The sequence below is a fragment of the Stenella coeruleoalba genome (assembly GCF_951394435.1).
Source record: "Stenella coeruleoalba genome assembly, chromosome: 3".
NCBI lineage: Eukaryota > Metazoa > Chordata > Mammalia > Artiodactyla > Delphinidae > Stenella > Stenella coeruleoalba.
In genome coordinates, this window is record NC_137148.1 from 94,500,182 (window position 1) to 94,520,600 (window position 20,419).

Below are 20,419 nucleotides of genomic sequence, written 5' to 3' on the forward strand. Positions count from 1 at the left end.
TTTAAAATTTTCTGTGATCATATTTTTAATTTCTAAGAATTTTGGAGTTTTTCATAATTGTCTATCTTGTATGGAATATATATCTGTAGTCCTCTTTTATCACACAAGAATTATTAATTGTAACTATTTTGGAGTCTTTTCTATTTGTTCTCTTATCTGTTTCTTTGAGTGTTGGGTTTTTGGTTGAGGTTGGTGCCTCTCTTTCACAGTATTCCTCAAGTGGTGATTCTTAGTTGTGTGCTTATCTTTGTATCTATGGCTCTGTGTATACATGTCTGTGGATTTGGCTTCTGTTTACTACAACTTGCTTCCAGGGATTGTGGGTGGGACAGAACATGTGGTCTGGAGGAGATGTCCCAATAGATATCTTCTGTGTGAGAGGTCTTTCTGTCCCTCACTAAGTCAACCGCTCTGTGGAGCACTGCTGTGCTGTTTTATCCCCACGGTCCATTGTGAGTGTCAAATTGCTGCTGCCACTGTTAGTGTGAGTGAGAGAAAGGGGAGGGGCTGACCTGTCTAGCTGCTCTGCACAGGATTCCCTACTTAATATCTGTGGCCTCCCTCTGCTTCATTGCATCTGTTGAATGGGTTTACAGGTTCCTGGAACTACAGTTAGATTTCACAGTTACTTAAAACAGATTTCCTTTAAACAACAACTTTTATTCTAGAGAATTTACACAGAGCATAAAATGAAGCACATTTATATCAGTATTATTATTAAGATTTAATCACCATTGAGATTTATGAGAATTCTTGAAGCCTCTTTAAAAGTGCTTTTGCTAGGGAATTCCCTGGCAGTCCAGTGGTTAGCACTCCCTGGTCGGCGAACTAAGATCCCACAAGCAGCATGACCAAAAAAAAAAAAAGAAAAAAAATCTTTGTTTTATGACCTGCATAAATGGTTTTTAAAAACTTCTAAAGAAATATGAAACTCTCAGCTTGCTGTTTTAGAAAGGCAACATTAGGCATTAATCACTTTCCTGGTGATATTTATTGATCTCTTATTTATTGGTGCATCTTTCTCACTAGAAAGTAGAATTATAGCTTTGAATAAAAACAAAGAGGTAAGCAAAAGCAAAATCGTTACATGCAAACTCAGATCTTATTTTAAGAACATTTTGGTAGGAAATTATTACCATCATCAACATCAAAAAAATTAAGCACCTCCTGCAGTGGTTAAGAATCTGCCTGCCAATGCAGGGAACACAGGTTCGATCCCTGGTCCAGGAAGATCCCACATGCCACGGAGCAACTAAGCCCATGCGCCACAACTACTAAGCCTGCATGCCACAACTGCTGAAGCCCACACGTCTAGAGCCCGTGATCTGCAACAAAAGAAGCCACCACAATGAGAAGCCTGCACACGCAACGAAGAGTAGCCCCCACTCGCCACTACTAGAGAAAGCCCACGCGCAGCAACGAAGACCCAACACAGCAAAAAAAAAAAAAAAAAAAAATTAGCACCTCCTTTAGCAGAATAGATCTTAAATACGTCTGTATAGTTTGGGGAGATTAAATGAGAGAGAGAAAAAGGCATAAGCTCAATTTAATTTGATGTTTTTAAAGATACCCAGGTCAATAAAATGATCTTAAATTTTTTTTTAATTTTAGAAAGCAAATCTTTTTACTGTTACGTAAAATGTTTAATGTTTGTTTTAACTAGAAAATATTTAAATAGGGTTGTCAGGCATCCTGTATATATGGGACAAGCTCTGTATTTAATCATGTCCTATGACCTGTATAGACTTTGTCAGGACACATCAAATGCCCTGTATTCAGCTTCTTTTGGAGAAATTACAAAAATTCATCAGTTAGAGCTATTTTTCCGCCACAGTGGTTGGCGCTTAAATCACTTAAATGGCAATACCAGCTGAAAACCATACTTGTACAAACAAACATCTGGACAATCTCTTATTGTCTCTCCTGAAGGTTTGGTTGAAGGGAGATCAAAAGGGGAAACTGAGAATTAAAAATATTTACTTTTCGGGGCTTCCCTGGTGGTGCAGTGGTTGAGAGTCCGCCTGCTGATGAAGGGGACGCGGGTTCGTGCCCAGGTCCGGGAAGATCCCACATGCCGCGGAGTGGCTGGGCCCGTGAGCCATGGCTGCTGAGCCTGCGTGTCCCGAACCTGTGCTCTGCTACGGGAGAGGCCACAACAGTAGGAGGCCCGCTTACAGCAAAAAGAAAAAAAAAAAAAAATTACTTTTCATATTCAAGAAAAGGAAACACTTTTCTCTGGCCAAATTGCCAAGTTGCGAACAAGTAACCACTGTTAATTCAAGATAACTTGGTACCAGTTTATATGCTCCGAATATTAGCCAAATAGCTATAGGCTCACTCCCACAGCCCTGCTTCTGGAAACTGGCCAGTCAAAAGCCTCACTCTAAGCACCTAATAACAGCCCGAGTTTCTGAATGCCAGCCAATCAGTGACAAATCCCCAGTCCTGAAAGTCAGCGCTCTGGGACAGCCCATGATTCTATATACAACACCAAACAGCAAGTGCCTCTCTCCAGTAGCCGTACTCCTGGAGGTTGGTCAGCTGACCAACAGCCGCCTTCCTCCAGTGACCATCCCAACACAGCAAAAAGTCCTTCGAGCTGTGTATACTCTTGCTTCTGAAAGTCCACTAGTCCCTGAATGGCAAGCTTCTCAAAACCTTATGTAAGATTAACCCTGGTTTTGCTCACGAAAACTGTCTTACAAGTGTAGCTCTCCCTTGCAGGCAAGCAGGAAGATTACATTCTTTGCATCAGATATCGAGTTCAGTTTATTGTTGTTTGGCAACCTTGCAAGCCTGTGTGTAGTTCCTATGAGTTCAGATTTGTGAGTGACCAATGGCATTGATGTAGACATAGATTATCAAATTCAATTGTCTCAAATTTTGCAGTAATTGATAATAGCAAATTGATAATTTTTTGTGTATATTTGAAACCTCAAATGCCAAAACACAAAAGTAATTTTGTGATGAATTTCCAAACTATGGACACTTATTAAAGGAGAAAAAAGTTATTTTGAAGCCTTTGTGTAATACACAATTATTCATTCAATATAAAAACCATTAGGTATAAACCAGCATATACTAACAGCTGAGCATAAGATATGTATGATTTCTTCAACTAGTACCAAAGAAGATGATAAAATAATAAATTTTTTTGATTGCAAGCAATTCAGATGAAGATAAATAATCACAGCAGAAGTTAAAATGGCCTTCACAGTCTATGTCACCATCTGTCTTTTAGGTCGAAGGTTTAAATGTATTGCTATCAGAAGGATTTTCTGATTCCAAAACTGCAAGCAAATACTCAAGAGCTGGGACAAAATCTACAGCCATAATAAGGAGTGTTATGGCTGCATTTACTACTACAAGTTATCAAAGATCTAAATGCTTCCTCACCTTTTTGCAGCACAGCCACAAATAATCACAATGAGAAAAAAATTTTCCTTTTGCTCCTGCAATATTTTTCTTGTGAAAAAGGCTTGCTCACAAAGTCATCGTGAGTGAAATATCTTCCAGATGAGACTTCAGAAACACTAACAAATTTCAGGAACGACTCTCTTACTGAGCTAGGAGTTGATGAGATCAATTTTCCTGCTTTCGATGTAGATGATGCAGATGTTTGCGTAAAGGTGCAAAAAAAAAAGTTTCTTCAAAGTTGAAGCAAAGCATGAGATTCCACTGACTGTGTTGGCTGTCCTGGCTATATTCTGCTCAGAGAGCATATGATGTTCTTTCTATAGACATTGCCATGACATTGTTATGAAATTATTCTTTTACTTTAGCATTTATGCTTTCTAATGATATTATGATATTTGTATTAAGCAATTTAAAAAGTTTGTGATTTTGTTGGCATTATTCAGTTCTCTCAAAAAATCTACTGGCTCTATTTAACAAATACATTTGAAGGAATCATCAGTCTGTCACAAAGTATGAAATCATACTTTAATTATGAAGAAAATGGACCTAAAATTCTTGTTGAGTTTTTAGTAATCTGTTAAGTGAAGGCTACCTATTTCTTGTTCGTAGTTTTTAATCAATTTAGCAAGAAGATGATGCAAATTGAAAGAAGGGCAAACATTTTTCAAGTACTCCACTGTTCAAAGGAAACTGAAGAAAGAATTGATGAAAAATTTATCTCTTTCATTATCAAGGTTGTTCTTTTTTTAATTTTATTTTTTTAAATTTATTCTTGGCTGTGTTGGGTCTTTGCTGCCGCGCGCAGGCTTTCTCTAGTTGTGGCGAGCAGGGGCTACTCTTTGTTGCAGTGCATGGGCTTCAGGTGCACAGGCTTCAGTAGTTGTGGCATGCGGGCTCAGTAGTTGTGGCTCATGGGCTCTAGAGCACAGGCTCAGAAGTTGTGGCTCACAGGTTTAGTTGCTCTGCGGCATGTGGGATCTTCCTGGAGCAGGGCGCAAACTCGTGTCCCCTGCATTGGCGGGTGGGTTCTTAACCACTGCGCCACCAGGGAAGCCTTCGAGGCTGTTCTTAAAAGGGGTAGTAGTACTTCTGAACAGGAAAGAAATTCCAACTTGATGTAGACAATTATTATGGCACTAGTCATAACTGGGCTTTAAAATTGATATCCTCCTTTGAAGAATTTGATTCTTTTACTGGATATTACTAACAATTCTGCCAGCACGAGAACAAGTGGAATCAGGTGGCTTGCTGAAGAAGAAGGAAATAAAAATGGACAACAATGTTCTTTCATATCAGTGGACATTTTATAAAGTTATTGATCAAGAGATGCCATGTAGTCTTCAAGAATAGAGGAGCAAGTTATGTCATTAAAGATGGTATATGCTTCAACAAATAAAATTTGAAGAGCAATGATTAGAATTTAACTTTATGCCAGTATATGTTTAGTATACTGGCTTATAATGTTAATATTACCCATGTTCTTACTGTTAAATGTTAAAATAACAAAAGAAATGGACAATGTAAATGGAAAATAGACTGTAACCACAAGGAATTATACAATCAAAAGGCTACAAAACAAGGAACTGTTAAGAAGAAATAAAATCAGAGAAATAAAATCAAAGGAAGTGGTATATAATTTAGATGCTTATAATTTATTTCCGATAAATAACAAATACTTTTATTGTAAAGTATATCCCATGTGGTATTTTTCATTTATCTAAATGTATATATGCCAAGGCAATTAAAAGTAAATCAAATTTAACTGGGAATTCTGTTTCTATTTGCTAAATCTGCGACCTTATATTTAGTTCAAATTTAAGTGTTAATAGTTTTATTTTTATGTGTTATATTCATAGTTTTTAACAAATTATGGCACTTTGTATACCAAGGTGCAGATTATAATTTTGCCAATTTTCTAAGACCTGGGAATATTGCTTACCTTTTTACTCGATACACAGGCTTGAGGTTATTTCAACCTTTGTTCTTACATGGTATTTTTAGCAATATTATTCTTTTTTTTCATTATAGCATGTTTTTATACAGCCTCATTGAGAGATTATTAACATACCATGTAATCTACCCACTTAAAGTATATAATTCAATGGTTTTTTTTTTTACTACATTCACAGTTATGTGCAACCATGACCACAGTCAATTTTAGAACGTTTTCAACACCTCAAAAAGAAACCCGTACTGTGTAGCTATTTGCTTTTGTGCCCCATCCTCCCTTTTCACCTCACCCCTACCTTCTGCCACCCAGCCCTAAACACCACTAACCTACTTTCTGTCTCTATAGATTTGATGATTCTGTACACTTTATATAAATGGAATCATAGAATATGTGGTCTTTTGTAACTGGATTCTTTTACTTAGCACAATAAATTCAAGGTTATCCATGCTATACCAAGAATTAGCATTTCACTCCTTTTTACAGTCAAATAATATTCCACTGTATGGATGTCTCATATTGTTTTCATTCATCAGTTGATGAACATTTCGTTGTTTTCCATTTAGGTTACTTAGAACTGGAATTGCTGTGTCAAATGGAAACTCTAAGTTTAATCATTTGAGGAATTACCAGAGTGTTTTCCAAAGTGGTGTCTTCATTTTGCGTTCCCACTGGCACTGTATGAGGGTTCCATTTTCTCCACATCCTCACCAGCACTTGTTTTAGCTGACTTTTTGATCCTAGTCATCCTAGTGAGTGTGAAGTTGTATCTCATTGTGTTTTTTTTTTTTGGTTTTTTTTTTTTTTTTTGCAGTACGCGGGCCTCTCACTGTTGCGGCCTCTCCCATTGCGGAGCACAGGCTCCGGACACGCAGGCTCAGCGGCCATGGCTCACGGGCCCAGCCGCTCCACGGCAAGTGGGATCCCCCCAGACCGGGGCACGAACCCGCGTCCCCTGCATCGGCAGGCGGACTCTCAACCACTGCGCCACCAGGGAAGCCCTCATTGTGGTTTTGAGTTGCATTTCCCTGATGACTAATGATGTCTAACATCTTTTCATCGTTCTTGGTCACTTGTAGATCTTCTTTGGAGAAATTTCTATTCAGATCATTTACTCATTTAAAACATTGTTTTATTTATCTTTTTATTATTGATTTGTAAGCACTCCCTACTTATTCCAGATACAAGTCTCTTATCAGATACATGATTTGCAAATACAGTCAAAAATCCAGGTATAATTTAGAGTCGGCTCTCCATATCTGTGCTTTTGCATCAGAGAGTACATCCAGCTGTGGATCATGTAGTACTGTATAGTATTTACTATTAAAAAAAAAAACTGCATATAAGCGGACCCACACAGTTCAAACCTGTGCTGTTCAAGGGTCAAGTGTACTTTCTCTCATTCTGTGTTGTCTTTTTACTTTCTTGACAGTGTCCCTAGGAGCATAGATGTTTTTTCTATTTTAAGGTCCATTTATGTATTTTTTTCATTTGTTGCTTATGCTTTTGTTGTCATATCTAAAAATCCAAGGTACTACAGATTTACCCCTATGCTTTCTTCTAAGAATTTTGGAGTTTCAGCTCTGAAATTTAGGTATTTGACGCACTTTCAGTTAATTTTTGTATATTGTGTGAGGTAAGCATTCAATTTCTTTTTTCTTTCTTTCTCTTTTGCATGTGGCTATCCAGTTGCCCAGCACCATTTATTGAAAAGACTTCTTTTCCCATTGAATAGTCTTGGCAACTTTGTTGCAAATCAGATCTGAGTCTGAGAAGTATGCGGGAAGAATCCTGGGATGAGGCCTGGATCTTGGTGAGAGAATGCCTGGAGGAGATCTGTAGACCTCCATCCTAGAGGACAGATTGTACCAATCTGCCTCCAAGTAGCCCATGGAAAACTGCTGGACACCCTGAGGCAGCTGAACGGGAGCACGTTCTCCTCTTCCCCCGAGGAACACCAGTGTTTACCTGTGAGAAGAATGAGAGCAGGAAGCTACTCTCTGGTCCTTGACCAAGGAAGGAGTCACAACTGGCCTGCTTGTCCATCACAGGCCCACTGCAGCCAAGACCACTGCAACTGCAGTTATCATTCTGCTTAACATACCTCCAGAGCTGGACTAAACCTCAGGGGAAGATAGACCCAAGACAAATTTCCTAAGCCAAAGAAATTGTCTTAAGCAACCCAGCGGCCACAAAAGAATGAAGAGCAGCCAGAACCCCCAGAATTAGGTGAGCTTCTACTGTAGTCATTGCTAGAGGCTACAGAAGACAACTTTAATAATAAACCAACACTCACTCAAGGAGATTCTATTACAGCATAAACAGGACTTTCTGGGCCTAAAAAGCATTATTTTGAAACTCAATAATTCAATGCAAAAATGGAAAGAGAGAAGAGACGCAATTGAGAATCCAATTCATGTTGTGATAATCAAGCTGAAGACATATCTCAAAACAAAGAACAAAAATTCTGGTTTAAATAAAGACCGAAGTTATCACCTTGGAAATGTTTACTGAGTTCCAGGCAGGTTGAGAAAAAGAAATAATATATAATACATACATAAATAATATATCTATTTCTAAAACTGGTGAGCTTTCTGAGTTGCAAGGACAAAGAGAAAATCTTACATGCTTCCGGACAAAAGGCAAATATCAACTGCAACTGTGGAAGCCTGGAGATGGTAGAATAATATCTACAGGGCATGGAAAGAAAGGAAGGCAATCTCAAAAGCCTACACTCAGTCAAGACGCCATCCACCTCCCAGCGTAAAAAGAAACCTGTTGATGAATACGGGATGATTTAGATTAGATATCCCACGTGTATCTCACCTGAGGAAAATACTAAGAAAGAACATTTCAAGCTAAGGGAATCTCAAGAGAAGATGCAAGAGTGATGAGCAATGAACCTTGACACACATATTGTTAGATTGCATTTAATTAATTAATTTATTTATCTTTGGCCACGCCATGCAGCATATGGGATCTTAGTTTCTCGACCAGGGATCAAACCCGTGCTCCCTGCATTGGAAGTGCGGAGTCTTAACCACTGGATGGCCAGGGAAGTCCCATATTGTTATATTTTAAAGAAATAGTGGCAGAGAGGTTGCAAATGTGTAACGTAAGTGGCAAATACAGAGTCTCAAAACTGAAGACGTTGATGACACATATGGCAGTGAAAAATCTAAAAATAGTTTAGAATTTAAAATACCAAAGGATCTCAGCCAATAGGAATTGCGCACGGGTGCGAAGTAAGGGAATTACTTGCATCCTAAAGCTCTCCTTCAGTGAACGAGGAGCAAAAACATGAGGATGAGGAGAAGGGCAATAGAACCCTTTAGTATCTTGTTTTTATATAATAGTAGAAAAATATCTATTTTATGAGTAGGAGAAATTAGAAAACAACCTCCAGTGCAACGGCAATGTAAGTAAGAACTAAAATGAGGGCCATTTGCCAGGAGAGTTTGGACAGAGTCTCAGTTTTATCCCAAGGGATCAGTTTCTTGGCTCACAGCATCTGAACAGCTCAGCCTGAACCCAGGATGCATATTTAGCCTCCAGCTCAAGAGTGTGAGTAAAACCTGCTGGAGAGCCAGAGAGGCAGGATGCATGGAGCACGAACTTTGGAGTCAGTCAGAACTTGATCCCAGCCAGAAGTCTGCAACTTTGTAGCTTGTCCTTATCTGTAACCCTTCACAAGGTTGTTGTGAAATGGGGTGAAATAGTATGGGAATATGCATGCAGTGCCTAGTGTAAGTAGCTATGCTACAGTAGTGATTTTTATTTTTATTTTTGTTCTTATTATTTGAGGGGATTAGCTCAGCCCGTGCAGATGGTCTGGAGCCCAGGGGCCAGCAGGACTCAGCTGATTAGCCAGGGACTTCGGTTTCAACACCCTGACCCCTGTTTTAGCTCTTCTCTACGTGACTTTGCTCTGTAATTCCAAGACCACTCTCTCATGCTGAGACCCAGGACATTTCTGGGATTAAACCTCCTGCCTGGAGGTAGACTGGACTGGCTTTTTGGAGCTCTGTTCACTTGATCAGTCTCTTTACATTTTGTGAAGTGATGATATGGTAAAGGGAGTCAAAAGAGATCATTGTATGACTATTCTGAAAAAAATATCTGAAAATTATAAAGTAAAACAGTTCTATATTTCCAACCATTTTGAAGTTAAAAAAAAAAAATTGAAGTTGGGTTTGACCTGCCCAGACTAAAAGTGAAACCTGTAAATTAAAGATAAAATTTTTCCCAACTGGGGTCACTGCAAATTCCTGCCGATGTCTGGTCTGGGTAAAGAAAGAACGCGTCAGACTCAAAACTGTACTTAAAATATCGTAGATGGGAAAAAAAAACCTTGATGGTCTTGCAAACAAGGAATGGATTAACACATGCTGACAAGTTTATATCTTGGAGAAAGATAAAGCATAGCAAAATAAGGAGAACTAGCTTTTCAGGCAGCCTTAAAACCACCCTTACGGCTTCCCTGGTGGCGCAGTGGTTGAGAGTCCGCCTGCCGAAGCAGGGGACGCGGGCTCGTGTCCCGATCCGGGAGGATCCCACATGCCCCGTCAGGAGCCTGTGCTCCGCAATGGGAGAGGCCACAACAGTGAGAGGCCCACGTACCGCAAAACAACAACAACAACAACTACAAAAAACACCCTTAATGATTTGCATGGGGATTTTTTTCCCCTAATTTGACAATTCTTTCCATCATGTGCCTAAGAATTAGACTCTGTTATATCTACTTCGCAACAATCTAGTGACCCAAATAGATTAAGTGAATCTTCTTATATGTGGAATTTTTTTTTTTAAGTGCAACTCATTTGCACTTAAAAAAAGGTTGCCAGGGACTGGGGGTGGGAGAAATAGGAAGAGGCTGGTAAAAGGATACAAACTTTTACTTGCAAGATGAATAAGGTCTGAGGATCTAATGTATAACATGGTGACTGTAGTTGATAACACTGGATTATACAACTGCAACTGGCTAGGAGAGTAGAACTTAATTGTTCTCACCTCCATGCGGCCCCCACCACAAGAAAAGGTAAATAAATGAGGTGATGGAGGTGTTATTAACTCAATGGTGGGAATTCTTTCACAGTGTATAGATACATCAAATCATCATGTTCTACATATTAAATACATTATAATTTTACTTGTCAATTATACCTCAACCAAGTTGAATAAAATTGTTATTAATAGAATGAATTAAATAAATTCAGCAAATCTACATGTTGCTGTCTTGGCAATTCACACAGAATTGGCTGTCCCTGTGAAGCAACTTCACTGACTGCATTCATTTTCCTCACCCCACCTTACTCATGTTTCCCTTCAGGCTGTATTCTACTGATAGCAGTGCAATTCAGTTTAATAAGAGAATTAATATGAAGCAGATCAGCTCATAAACTTTATGTCCTTATGAAACTACCCCAAATCAAACAATTTTATCTTTACGAGATACATTTCTTCCTGACTTGTCTGCGGTAAATACATATTATTGCTCCTCCCTGGAGCCTGGTGGTTATGTCAGAGTCATCTTTGATTACTTGCTCCCTCCAGCCAATCCACGGAGGGTTTGGCCTGGCCAATGGCTCCTCTCTTCCTTGGTTTCTGTCCTTTAAACTGCCAACTCCTAGTCCAGATGTCCCTGTCAAGACTGCTGCAGAGGCCTCTAAAATGACTTTCCTGTCTTTACTTCTCTTCTTCCCCCAACCCAACTCACACCAAGAACCGGGTAAAACTTCCTAAAACCCAGCTCTGATCACATGACTCTTCTATTTGGGTCACTCTCCACTGCTTTCAGAATTAAGCCCAAAGTCCTCAGCGTTTGCCCTCTGCTTTTTTCCTCAAGCTTCCACTTCCACCCTGCCCTCTAGTCAAATTGGATTCACAATTTTCCTAAATAATAAAGCCTCCTTAAATGTATGTGACATGGAAGGTTGTGAGCCTTGGCTACTGTGAGACTTTTCCCTTCTACAATATATGATCTTTCATGTCTACCTGTGAAAATCCTACCTGTCCTTTAGGCAGAGCAGCTTCTCATTCTCAATTTCCACAGTTCTTGGTTTATTTCTTTCATGACATTTATCATTATTTTCATTAGTTTGACATTTATCGCATGTATGTGTGTGATATACTCCTGTTCAGGATGGAGGCTGTGTTCTATTTGGATTTGCTGCAACTGGCCACACAGGTCTGGATGTCTGTTGAATGAATGAATAAATGAATTCATTTATTGAATTGGGTTTTGCCAAGGAAGACTTTCTTTCTGCAACTTATTTAACCCCAAAGTTTAGTTTTCTAATACGTTTTCCTGAAATTTGGGCAAAGTTTACTGCATTATAGATAAAGAAAGTATTAATTATATATAAGCAGGTTTTATACATATGGGCACTTTTTTTTTTTTCTACTGGTGACAACCAGAATAGCCAACTTAGGGTCTGCCAGTGATACTATATGTCCTACTGGCCAGGAGATGATTTGACTGGTGTGGGGACAAGTTAGTCCAAGGTCATGTAAGTACTTGTGGCTGCCAGGCTGTATTCTGTAGACAAGGTGCTTGTTGCAGAGGACAGGGTACTCCCCAGCAGGTAATGATGCTGGCAGACTAGGGCAGGTACCACTGGTGTCATCCAACATGTCCAGAGAGGGCAAGGATTTCTTCGTAGTGCACTTTCCTTATGTCTACCCATGCATAGAAAAGATACCTCTTGATTCTTCAGTTAATGGAAGTCATTAATGCCTTCAATACCTCAAGCTCTCTGGCCAAAGGAAGACCTTTGTCTGCTCCTGCCAAGTTGCTGGTGCTCACTCTTTTTTTTTTTTTTTTTTTTTTTTGCGGTACATGGGCCTTTCACTGCTGTGGCCTCTCCCGTTGCGGAGCACAGTCTCCGGACGCGCAGGCTCAGCAGCCGTGGCTCACGGGCCCAGCCGCTTCGCGGCATGTGGGATCTTCCCGGACCGAGGCACGTACCCGTGTCCCCTGCATCGGCAGGCAGACTCTCAACGACCGCGCCACCAGGGAAGCCCTCACTCTTCCTAGATAGCGCATTTCCATGGCTGAACATGGCACTCCTGCCCAAACTGGGGGGATATCTCCCTCGTTTGCTGCCAGTCCAAGGGCCTTCCTGCTGGGGTGATAGCGTACTGTCCTTGAACAGAAAGCGTGAACTCAGAGGAATCATCTCGTTTTGAGATGATATGATGTCTCTCAGAGTGGAACTGTACTGTTTAAATGTCCAGGTGTCCTCTGGACAGTCTGTGTATCAGGGACATCACTGTGACGGGGGGTAACATGGAGGGGAAGTAGTAACTCTGGTGGAGACTGATCAGGTGTGGTTGGGGTGATTAAGTGATGCTTGAGTTGGTCTCCGGGTAAGCACTGGTTGTCACAATGCCCATGTCACCCACTCACACCTCTGGCTCTTAATACAACATGCTTTCCAGAAGTAAATCCTTTCTCCCCAGCCTAATAAAGTTAGCCACCATCGATTGGGCATGAGATGGGGTGGAATTTTCCCACAAAGAAGGATTTGTGCCAGGGATTCCACCCAGGGTTTCTGGTATCATAGACACTAGAGATCAAGGGACTCTTTAAAGACCTCTAAATCCTGCAGATTAAAAAAAAAAAAAAATCAGCAGTGAGGTCTCTCGCCTGATGAAACAAAACCATTATTGGAATTCCAAGGTATAAAGTAAAAATTCAAAGCCAAGCTGGTTTGGTTGCTGAAGGAGTTGGGGGTTGAGGGGTAGCTTAATCCCAGATTATTAGCTTATCCTTTCCCCATCATTAAATCTTTGGGTCTGGGGAAAATCCAGGTATCCCAGGGTTTAAATGGAGCACAGTATTTAAAAATTCCTTTAATTGAAAGATGAAGAAACGGAGGCCCAAAGAAGTTAGAAGCCCAGTACAAGCTGGGAACAGAGCAAGGTCAGAAGTCCAGGTCTATTGGCTGAGTGTTCTTTCTATTCCTCCTAGAACAGGGCTGTGATAGGAAAACAAAGTCAAAAGAGAAACAGACTAAAACTTAGAAGAATTATTAAGAAATAGTTTAGGCATATGTGTCATAGCAAAAGAAAGTCCCAACAATGGTAATGAGAGGGGTGTTTCTTCAAGTGTGTTCTGTAGGTCTTCTGCATCAGAATGTCCTGGATTTCTGGGGAAAGTTGTTAAAAGTGTAGATTTCTGAGTAAATTGGTACAGCCTCTATGGAGAAGAGTATGTAAGTTCCTTAAAAAACTAAAAATAGAGCTACTATATGATCCAGCAATCCCACTCCTGGGCGTATATCCGGAAAAGAGGAAAACTCTAATTCGAAAAGATACATGCTCCCCAATGATCATTGCAGTACTATTTACAATAACCAAGACATAGAAGCAACCTAAGTGTCCACTGACAGATGAATGGATAAAGAAAAAGGAATGGAATTTTGCCACAAAAAAGAATGAAATTTTGCCATTTGTACCAACATAGATGGACTTGGAGGGTATTATGCTAAGTGAAATGAGTCAGACAGAGAAAGACAAATACTGTATGATATCACTTACATGTGGAATCTGAAAAATATAATGAACTAGTGAGTATAACAAGACAGAAATAGACTCACAGATATAGAGAATAAACTAGTGATTACCAGTGGGGAGAGGGAAAGAGGAGGAAAGATAGGGGTAGGGGATTAAGAGGTACAAATTACTATGTATAAACTAAATAAGCTACAAGAATATACTGTACAGCACAGGGACTATAGCCAATAATTCATAATAACTATTAATGGAGTATAACCTTTAAAATTTGTGAATCACTGTTGTACACTTGAAACTCATATAATATTGTACATCACCTATACCTCAATTTTAAAAATTTACATTGATATCACATATGGAAACAGCTCTAAGAGACCACTGTTAGCCACCAAGAACACTCTAAGTCCCACCCAGCTATGGTTCCATGACAGCACTCTAGGCTGGCATCCCCCTCTGACTTCTCTGCAGTGGGCTCCAGCAGCAAGGAAAGGAAGAAGGGGGAGAGAGAAATGGGACAACAGCTGTTGTCACCAAGGTTGAGGAGAGCACATGCAAGGCAACAAAAATTTGCTTCAAAGGCTCATAGGATGGAAGTTGGGAAATGCACAAAGATTCAGAATCCAGAACAATATAGAATGATTCTGAATCATGCCCACAATGCTGGAATTATTGGAAGAATCAGGAGACTCCATTATAATGTCATATGATTTCTAGTTCCTGCTTCATGAATCTTGTACCTTTCTACCTAAGGATTATACTGTTGAAAAAAATAGTAAAATGTAATCTATAACTTTTTTAAAAATTTAATATCAATTTTCATGTCTTATATTTGCCTTTGACCAAACATTGAACTGTATATCTGCCTGAGTTGGACTTTACTCCTTTCGTGGGATGACATCACATCAATATCTCACAGCATGATTTCCCCAAGTGTAATATACATCCACTGATATATGTGAAATTATTTTAAATGGTACATGGACAAACCATTTTTAATAGTTGATTAAAAGAGTACTTATTTTTAATGTATATCAGAAAAATGTATAATTAGCAAATCAAATCCCCAATTTCATCGGAATTTTTGCTTAGGACAAGGTTAAAGTGGAAAGAAGTTTAAGAGACATAATAAACCCTTAATATTAATATGGTGGGAGGTATGACATTCGTTTTTCCCAGTGGAAGTTGCTCAGCAGCACTAACTGCTCCTGGGGAAAGGTGTGTGAAGGGAAAGTGGTTAGGGAGGAGGCCTGACGTTTTCCAACTGGACCAGCGCCTAGATGAGTGAGTAAGTGTAATCAAGGAGTGAGATATTAGCAAACACACCTGGCTAATGTCCTGAAGCCATATGCACCAACCTACATGATCAGAAGCAAAGCTGATATTTTTAACTCTGTATGGCTGACTCCTAAGAATGTCTCTCAACTTGTTCCAAACTCAGGCCTGCTGAAACTCCCACAGTATGTGCAGCTATCAAAGGAATCTCAGAAATATGGGAGTGTAAATTCCATGAAGACAGTGAACATGGATTTAGTTGATATCTGTATCTCGAATCTCCCAGCACATCCCAGTTATGACGACTGAGTAACAAATTACCCCCAAATATAATGGTGTAAAGCAACCATTTGTTATGCTCATAATTTTGAAGGTCATGAATTCAAACAGGGCACAAAGGGGACGGTTCTTCTTTGCTCTATGATATCTGGGATTCTCTGAAAGCTCATTTACTCACATGGCTGGCAGTGTAGGCTGGCTGTTGGCTGAAGACCTCAATCCTTGTTCCCAAGGGACTCTCTATGTGATCTTTCTGCATGAGCTGGTTTGGGCTTCCTTGAAGCATGGTGGCTGGGTTCCAAGAGTGAGCGTGCTGAGAGAGAGAGAGAGTTGAGAGAGAGAGATTAAGAACAGGTAGAAAGGGACTTCTCAACAAGAGAAGCCACAGCAATGAGAAGCTGGGGCGCCGCAACCAAGAGTAGCCCCCACTTGTGGCAGCAACTGGGAGAAAGCCCGTGTGCAGCAACGAAGCCTGTGCACAGCAACGAAGACCTAGCGCAGCCAAAAAATGAAAAAAAAAAAAAAAAAAAAACAGGTAGAAAGTGATAGCTTAGCCTTGGAAACCATGCAGCATTACTGCTGCCATGTTCTATTCACTGAACCAGGTTTGAGGAGAGGAAATAGGATAGGTTCTGGAAGAGCTTGTGGGCCTGGAAGTACTGCTGGAGCCATTCGGGAAAATATAATCTGCCACACAGAGTAGCAGGTTATAAGAGAAATTGTCTTCCTCCTACTAAATTTGTATAATTGCTGTTGTAAGAATATGCTACAATTAGGTCATTGCTTATGATATTGTGGGTCTACGTAGCCATTCCTCTGGATTGTTTATCAACTCTGAAGAAGGTCTGTCCTTTAGCATGAAAGTAAGGAAGGGGCTGGGGTGGGCACCGAGAGAGATGACTAGGATGAGAAAGAGAACAAAGCCTTCAGGACACCACTGCCCTGTGGTAGAGAATGTGATGGTACTTGGCCCGTGGAGACAGGCTGGAATGTAGGAAAAAAGAATTCAGAGAAGATATTGGTGAAATAGCCCTAGCACGACAGTGACGTTACGGTAGGATCTGGACCTTCATATTAATAAACTTTGTATTGTGTGCAATGTTTTTTCTAATGAAGTATTTTTTGCCAATATTTTATTATGAACAATTACAAACATATAGCCTAAAACAATTTAGCCTATTTGTAATTAATTAGAATTCAATATTTGTTTACAGATCTTTTTTGAGGGAAAAATTTAAATTTATTTATTTTAGTGTGAATTAACTTCTCTTAGTATTGAGATAGCACCATGTTCAAGAGATTTGAGCTTTATCCTTGCTCAGGCCGAAGTGTTGACGAGGGAGCATCATTCCCTGGGACTAAGCTGGGTGGTGGCAACAGGAACTGGAGTGGAAGCATCTCATGGAAAGGCAAAACTTGAGGGCACAGAATAAGACCTGCTTGGCCTGGTGGCCTGCCTCACCTGGGATGCTGCCCAGGCACTGGGTCCAAAAAACAACCTCTCACCAGCCTGCAACTCTAACCTTAGATCACCACATTCTATTATATATATTCGTGATGAAGCTTCCAGACCCCACCAGCATGATTTTGGATCCTAGTCCTTGTAAAGTGATGCCTAGGTATTTTTGAGAACATGCAGGATGATATCTTGAGTGTGTGCAATAAATTCCCTTTGTTCATCCTTGCTGCCTTACCTACTGATGCTGCCAATGATTATTGAAGATTACTGGGCTTTGGGCCCATCACTGTATCCCCAGCTCTGGCCTCAAGGAGAGGACACCACGGGCCCTTTGCAGATCCAACCCAAATCTTCCTTTGATCCTCATGCCACCACAAAAACTAAGTTGAAGTGAACAAGACATCACTGAAGGGTTGGGCACAATGAAATGGACTGTATATAGTACAGAGCCTCATAGTACTGCTAGATATGGGTTCCTGAGACCTCAGGCTCAGACCTGCTCTGAGGTCCCTTAAAGGGCTGTCTCCTGCCTCCACCTGGAAAAAGCAGCCCTGTCCCCCTACAGAAGTCCCCAGACTTGTGTCACATTTTACACTCTTCTGCTGGGGAACAAGAAGGAACTTTTCACCCTTTTTTAGTCTGTGGCCCACCTTCTCTTTCCCTCACCCAGAATCTGCCTCGTCCCAGAATGGCTGAGAGAAAACAGACACTGCCTTCAGGAAAAGCCTGACCTACCCCGTCCCCCACTCCTGTCCCCAGATGTGACCTGGCCCTCTGGCTCCAGCAGGACACCCACACAGAAAACAGTCCAACAGAAATACCTTGGCAAAGTCTGGCGTATTCTGTCTGGTGAGGAATGCCTGCAGAATGACTTCCAACCAGTCCAGTTCCTTTCCACCATCTTCCGCGGAGTGAGGTGACCGTGACTGTGAGGCTGTCCTGTCCCTCCTATAGGTCTCCGCAGCTAGTCTCCTGCGGCCCCCAGCTTGACCACACACGCTATACAGACAAAAGATCCATTTGCTCCAAAGTAACAACAAAGTCTGCAAAGACAGAAACCAAATTTATATGACACCCAGAGCATTTAGCATATTTATGTCAACACCTGTAGAGAGAGAAACGATAACACCACAGTTTTCCAAAAGCAAAGATGTAGGGGCTCCTTGATTCCTTCCTTGTATTTATGTATTTATCCATGTTCCAAGAACAAAAAGTTAGTCTTTCGCAAACGTAAATTTAGAAAGTTCTAACAATATTTCAATCATATTTTTTCCCAAATTTCTATTGTCCTCAAAGTTTCTAAAAATACCAGGGTATCCAATAACACTTATTTATCTTCTACCTGACAAAGATTTGAAGGCTTCCCATGATTCACACGTTATACGTGGTAGTTAACTACCGTATTTGTTGATGATGATGCGCATTTTGAATCTCTGATAAGTGCCTGTTGTCTGCCAGGGACAAAAAATGACCACTGTATAAGATGCCATAATGAGGAGGTGCATATTTTCAGAAGGAGGAGAAACTAAGCGCATCTCTCAGCTCTATAGTCAAGCGCATCTCTCAGCTCTATAGTCGGCAGACACCCACCTGATCCCTGTGAAACAGGAGGGAGGGGGGCAGGGCACAACCCTTTGTGAATTACAGAGCTGTCGTGGATATGACGGAAACTAGTTAGAACCTACAAGACCCAAGGTGGTGGAAGATTCAACTCCCAGCAGACCTTGAGCCTCATTATATGCTCACTGTAATACATTAACATATGCTAAAGGACATGCCCACCAGCGCCAAGACAGTTCCATGGCCGACCATAAAAGGCCAAAAAGTAGGTGGTGACCTAATTGCTGGAAATCCCGGCCCCTTCCCTGAAATAGTTGGAATAATCCTCCTATGAAATCACCCAACCCATGAAAACTAACCGCCCTATATTTCGGGGTCTCTCGCCTTCTGAGATGGCCCACTTCTTACACTATTTGTGCTCTTTTGCTCATGATTTGGGTCTTTTCTGAGTTAGAAACCTAGGCGTTCATAGCAGTTTCTTGCCCCAGGGTCCTGGACTACAAGTCTATGAATCTGAACCTAGCTTGAAAGAAAATCCTTTTGACTCAGCATTCAGGTCACAGCAGCCAGGCTCTTATCCAACACCAGAAGCTGTATTACTTTATTTTTCTGTGAATCAAATTAATTCCAACTCTTGGCCAATATTCTACCGTACTGGTGGGAAACTCACTTTTAGGTTTTTATTGGAGGCAGCTCCTTCCCCCACTCAGGATTACACAAGAATTCAGGAAGCTTATGTGCCACTGAGAAAGTAAATACTTCTAGCTTTCAGTTTATCCTTGTAGTCACTGATAGTCTTATTGCTTAAAGCTGTATTGTCCCTGGAAAGATCCTGCTCCGTGCTAGTGATCAGAGTCTAGCCTTCCTAAGGGCACCATAGATCCACTCTTTTCAAAATACTCCCAGGGAATGGGGCACAAGCCCTTCAAAAAGGAACCATGTCCTTTTCCATTCAGCTACCATCCACAGTCCCCACCATACCCAACTCCTGAACATTCTCCATAGTCTCTTCAATCAGCTTAGACTTTAGGCTGTTGGGAAAAAAATAAAATAAAAAAGCCCAGGACAGGTTGTTCTGAAGTCACTTCTTTATCCCCTGAGGCAAGAGAACTCAAAGGCAGACACAGTCAGAAAAAAAAAAACCAAACTCAATGGCCCATATTCTTTCCGATTTCTGTAAAGTAGCAAAAATAAGACACAAATTATATTCTGAAAAAAAAATTGTCTTCCTACAACTCGATATAATATGAATTAGCTGGGCCCATTGAAGAGGACTCTGTCTTAGGGGCTGTCCAATGCCTCAAGAGTCTGTTATCTGGTAGTAGAACAAACACAAACAAATTCCTATAACCTAGAGCAGAATGTGGTAAATGCTATGCTGAAGAAAAACTAATCAGTTGATCTAAGGAAGAAATGAAAAATTTTATTTGAGCCAAATATGAGGATTATAACCTGGAAACAGCATCTCAGAAAGCTCAGAGAACTGTTCCACCCTTTAGAAGTGAAGGCACAGGGACTTCCCTGGTGGCACAGTGGTTAAGAATCCGCCTGCCAATGCAGGGGACACGGGTTCGAGCCCTGGTCCGGGAAGATCCCACATGCCGCGGAGCAACTAAGCCCGTGAGTCACAACTACTGAGCCTGCTTTCCAGAGGCCGTGAGCCACAACTACTGAGCCCGCGTGCCACACCTACTGAAGCCCATGCACTCCAGGGCCTGTGCTTCGCAACAAAAGAAGCCACAGCAATGAGAAGCACGCGCACCTCAAGGAGGAGTAGCCCCCGCTCACCACTAGAGAAAGCCCACATGCAGCAACGAAGACCCAACACAGCCAAAAGTAAGTAAATAAAATAAATAAATTTATTAAAAAAGAAAAGTGAAGGCACAGTTAGATAAGTTTTTTGAGACAGAGGGCTGTACTTTAAATGTTGTATTATCGAGTTTACACAATCCAGATCTAAGCCTCAT

The 20,419-nt window shown here is 40.8% G+C and overlaps 1 protein-coding gene across 1 annotated transcript; it reads right to left on the reverse strand.

Annotated features, from left to right (window-relative positions):
• Nucleotides 1-10,913: 10,913 nt before the first annotated feature.
• Nucleotides 10,914-20,419, reverse strand: LOC307184863 (uncharacterized protein; the record flags this gene model as incomplete). The annotated part of the gene is made up of 4 exons (XM_079918634.1): nt 10,914-11,562; nt 15,612-15,746; nt 17,714-17,935; nt 20,372-20,419. The coding sequence occupies 4 exons, from the start codon at nt 20,417-20,419 to the stop codon at nt 11,503-11,505; spliced, it is 465 nt and encodes a 154-aa protein (XP_079774760.1). The 3' UTR covers nt 10,914-11,502.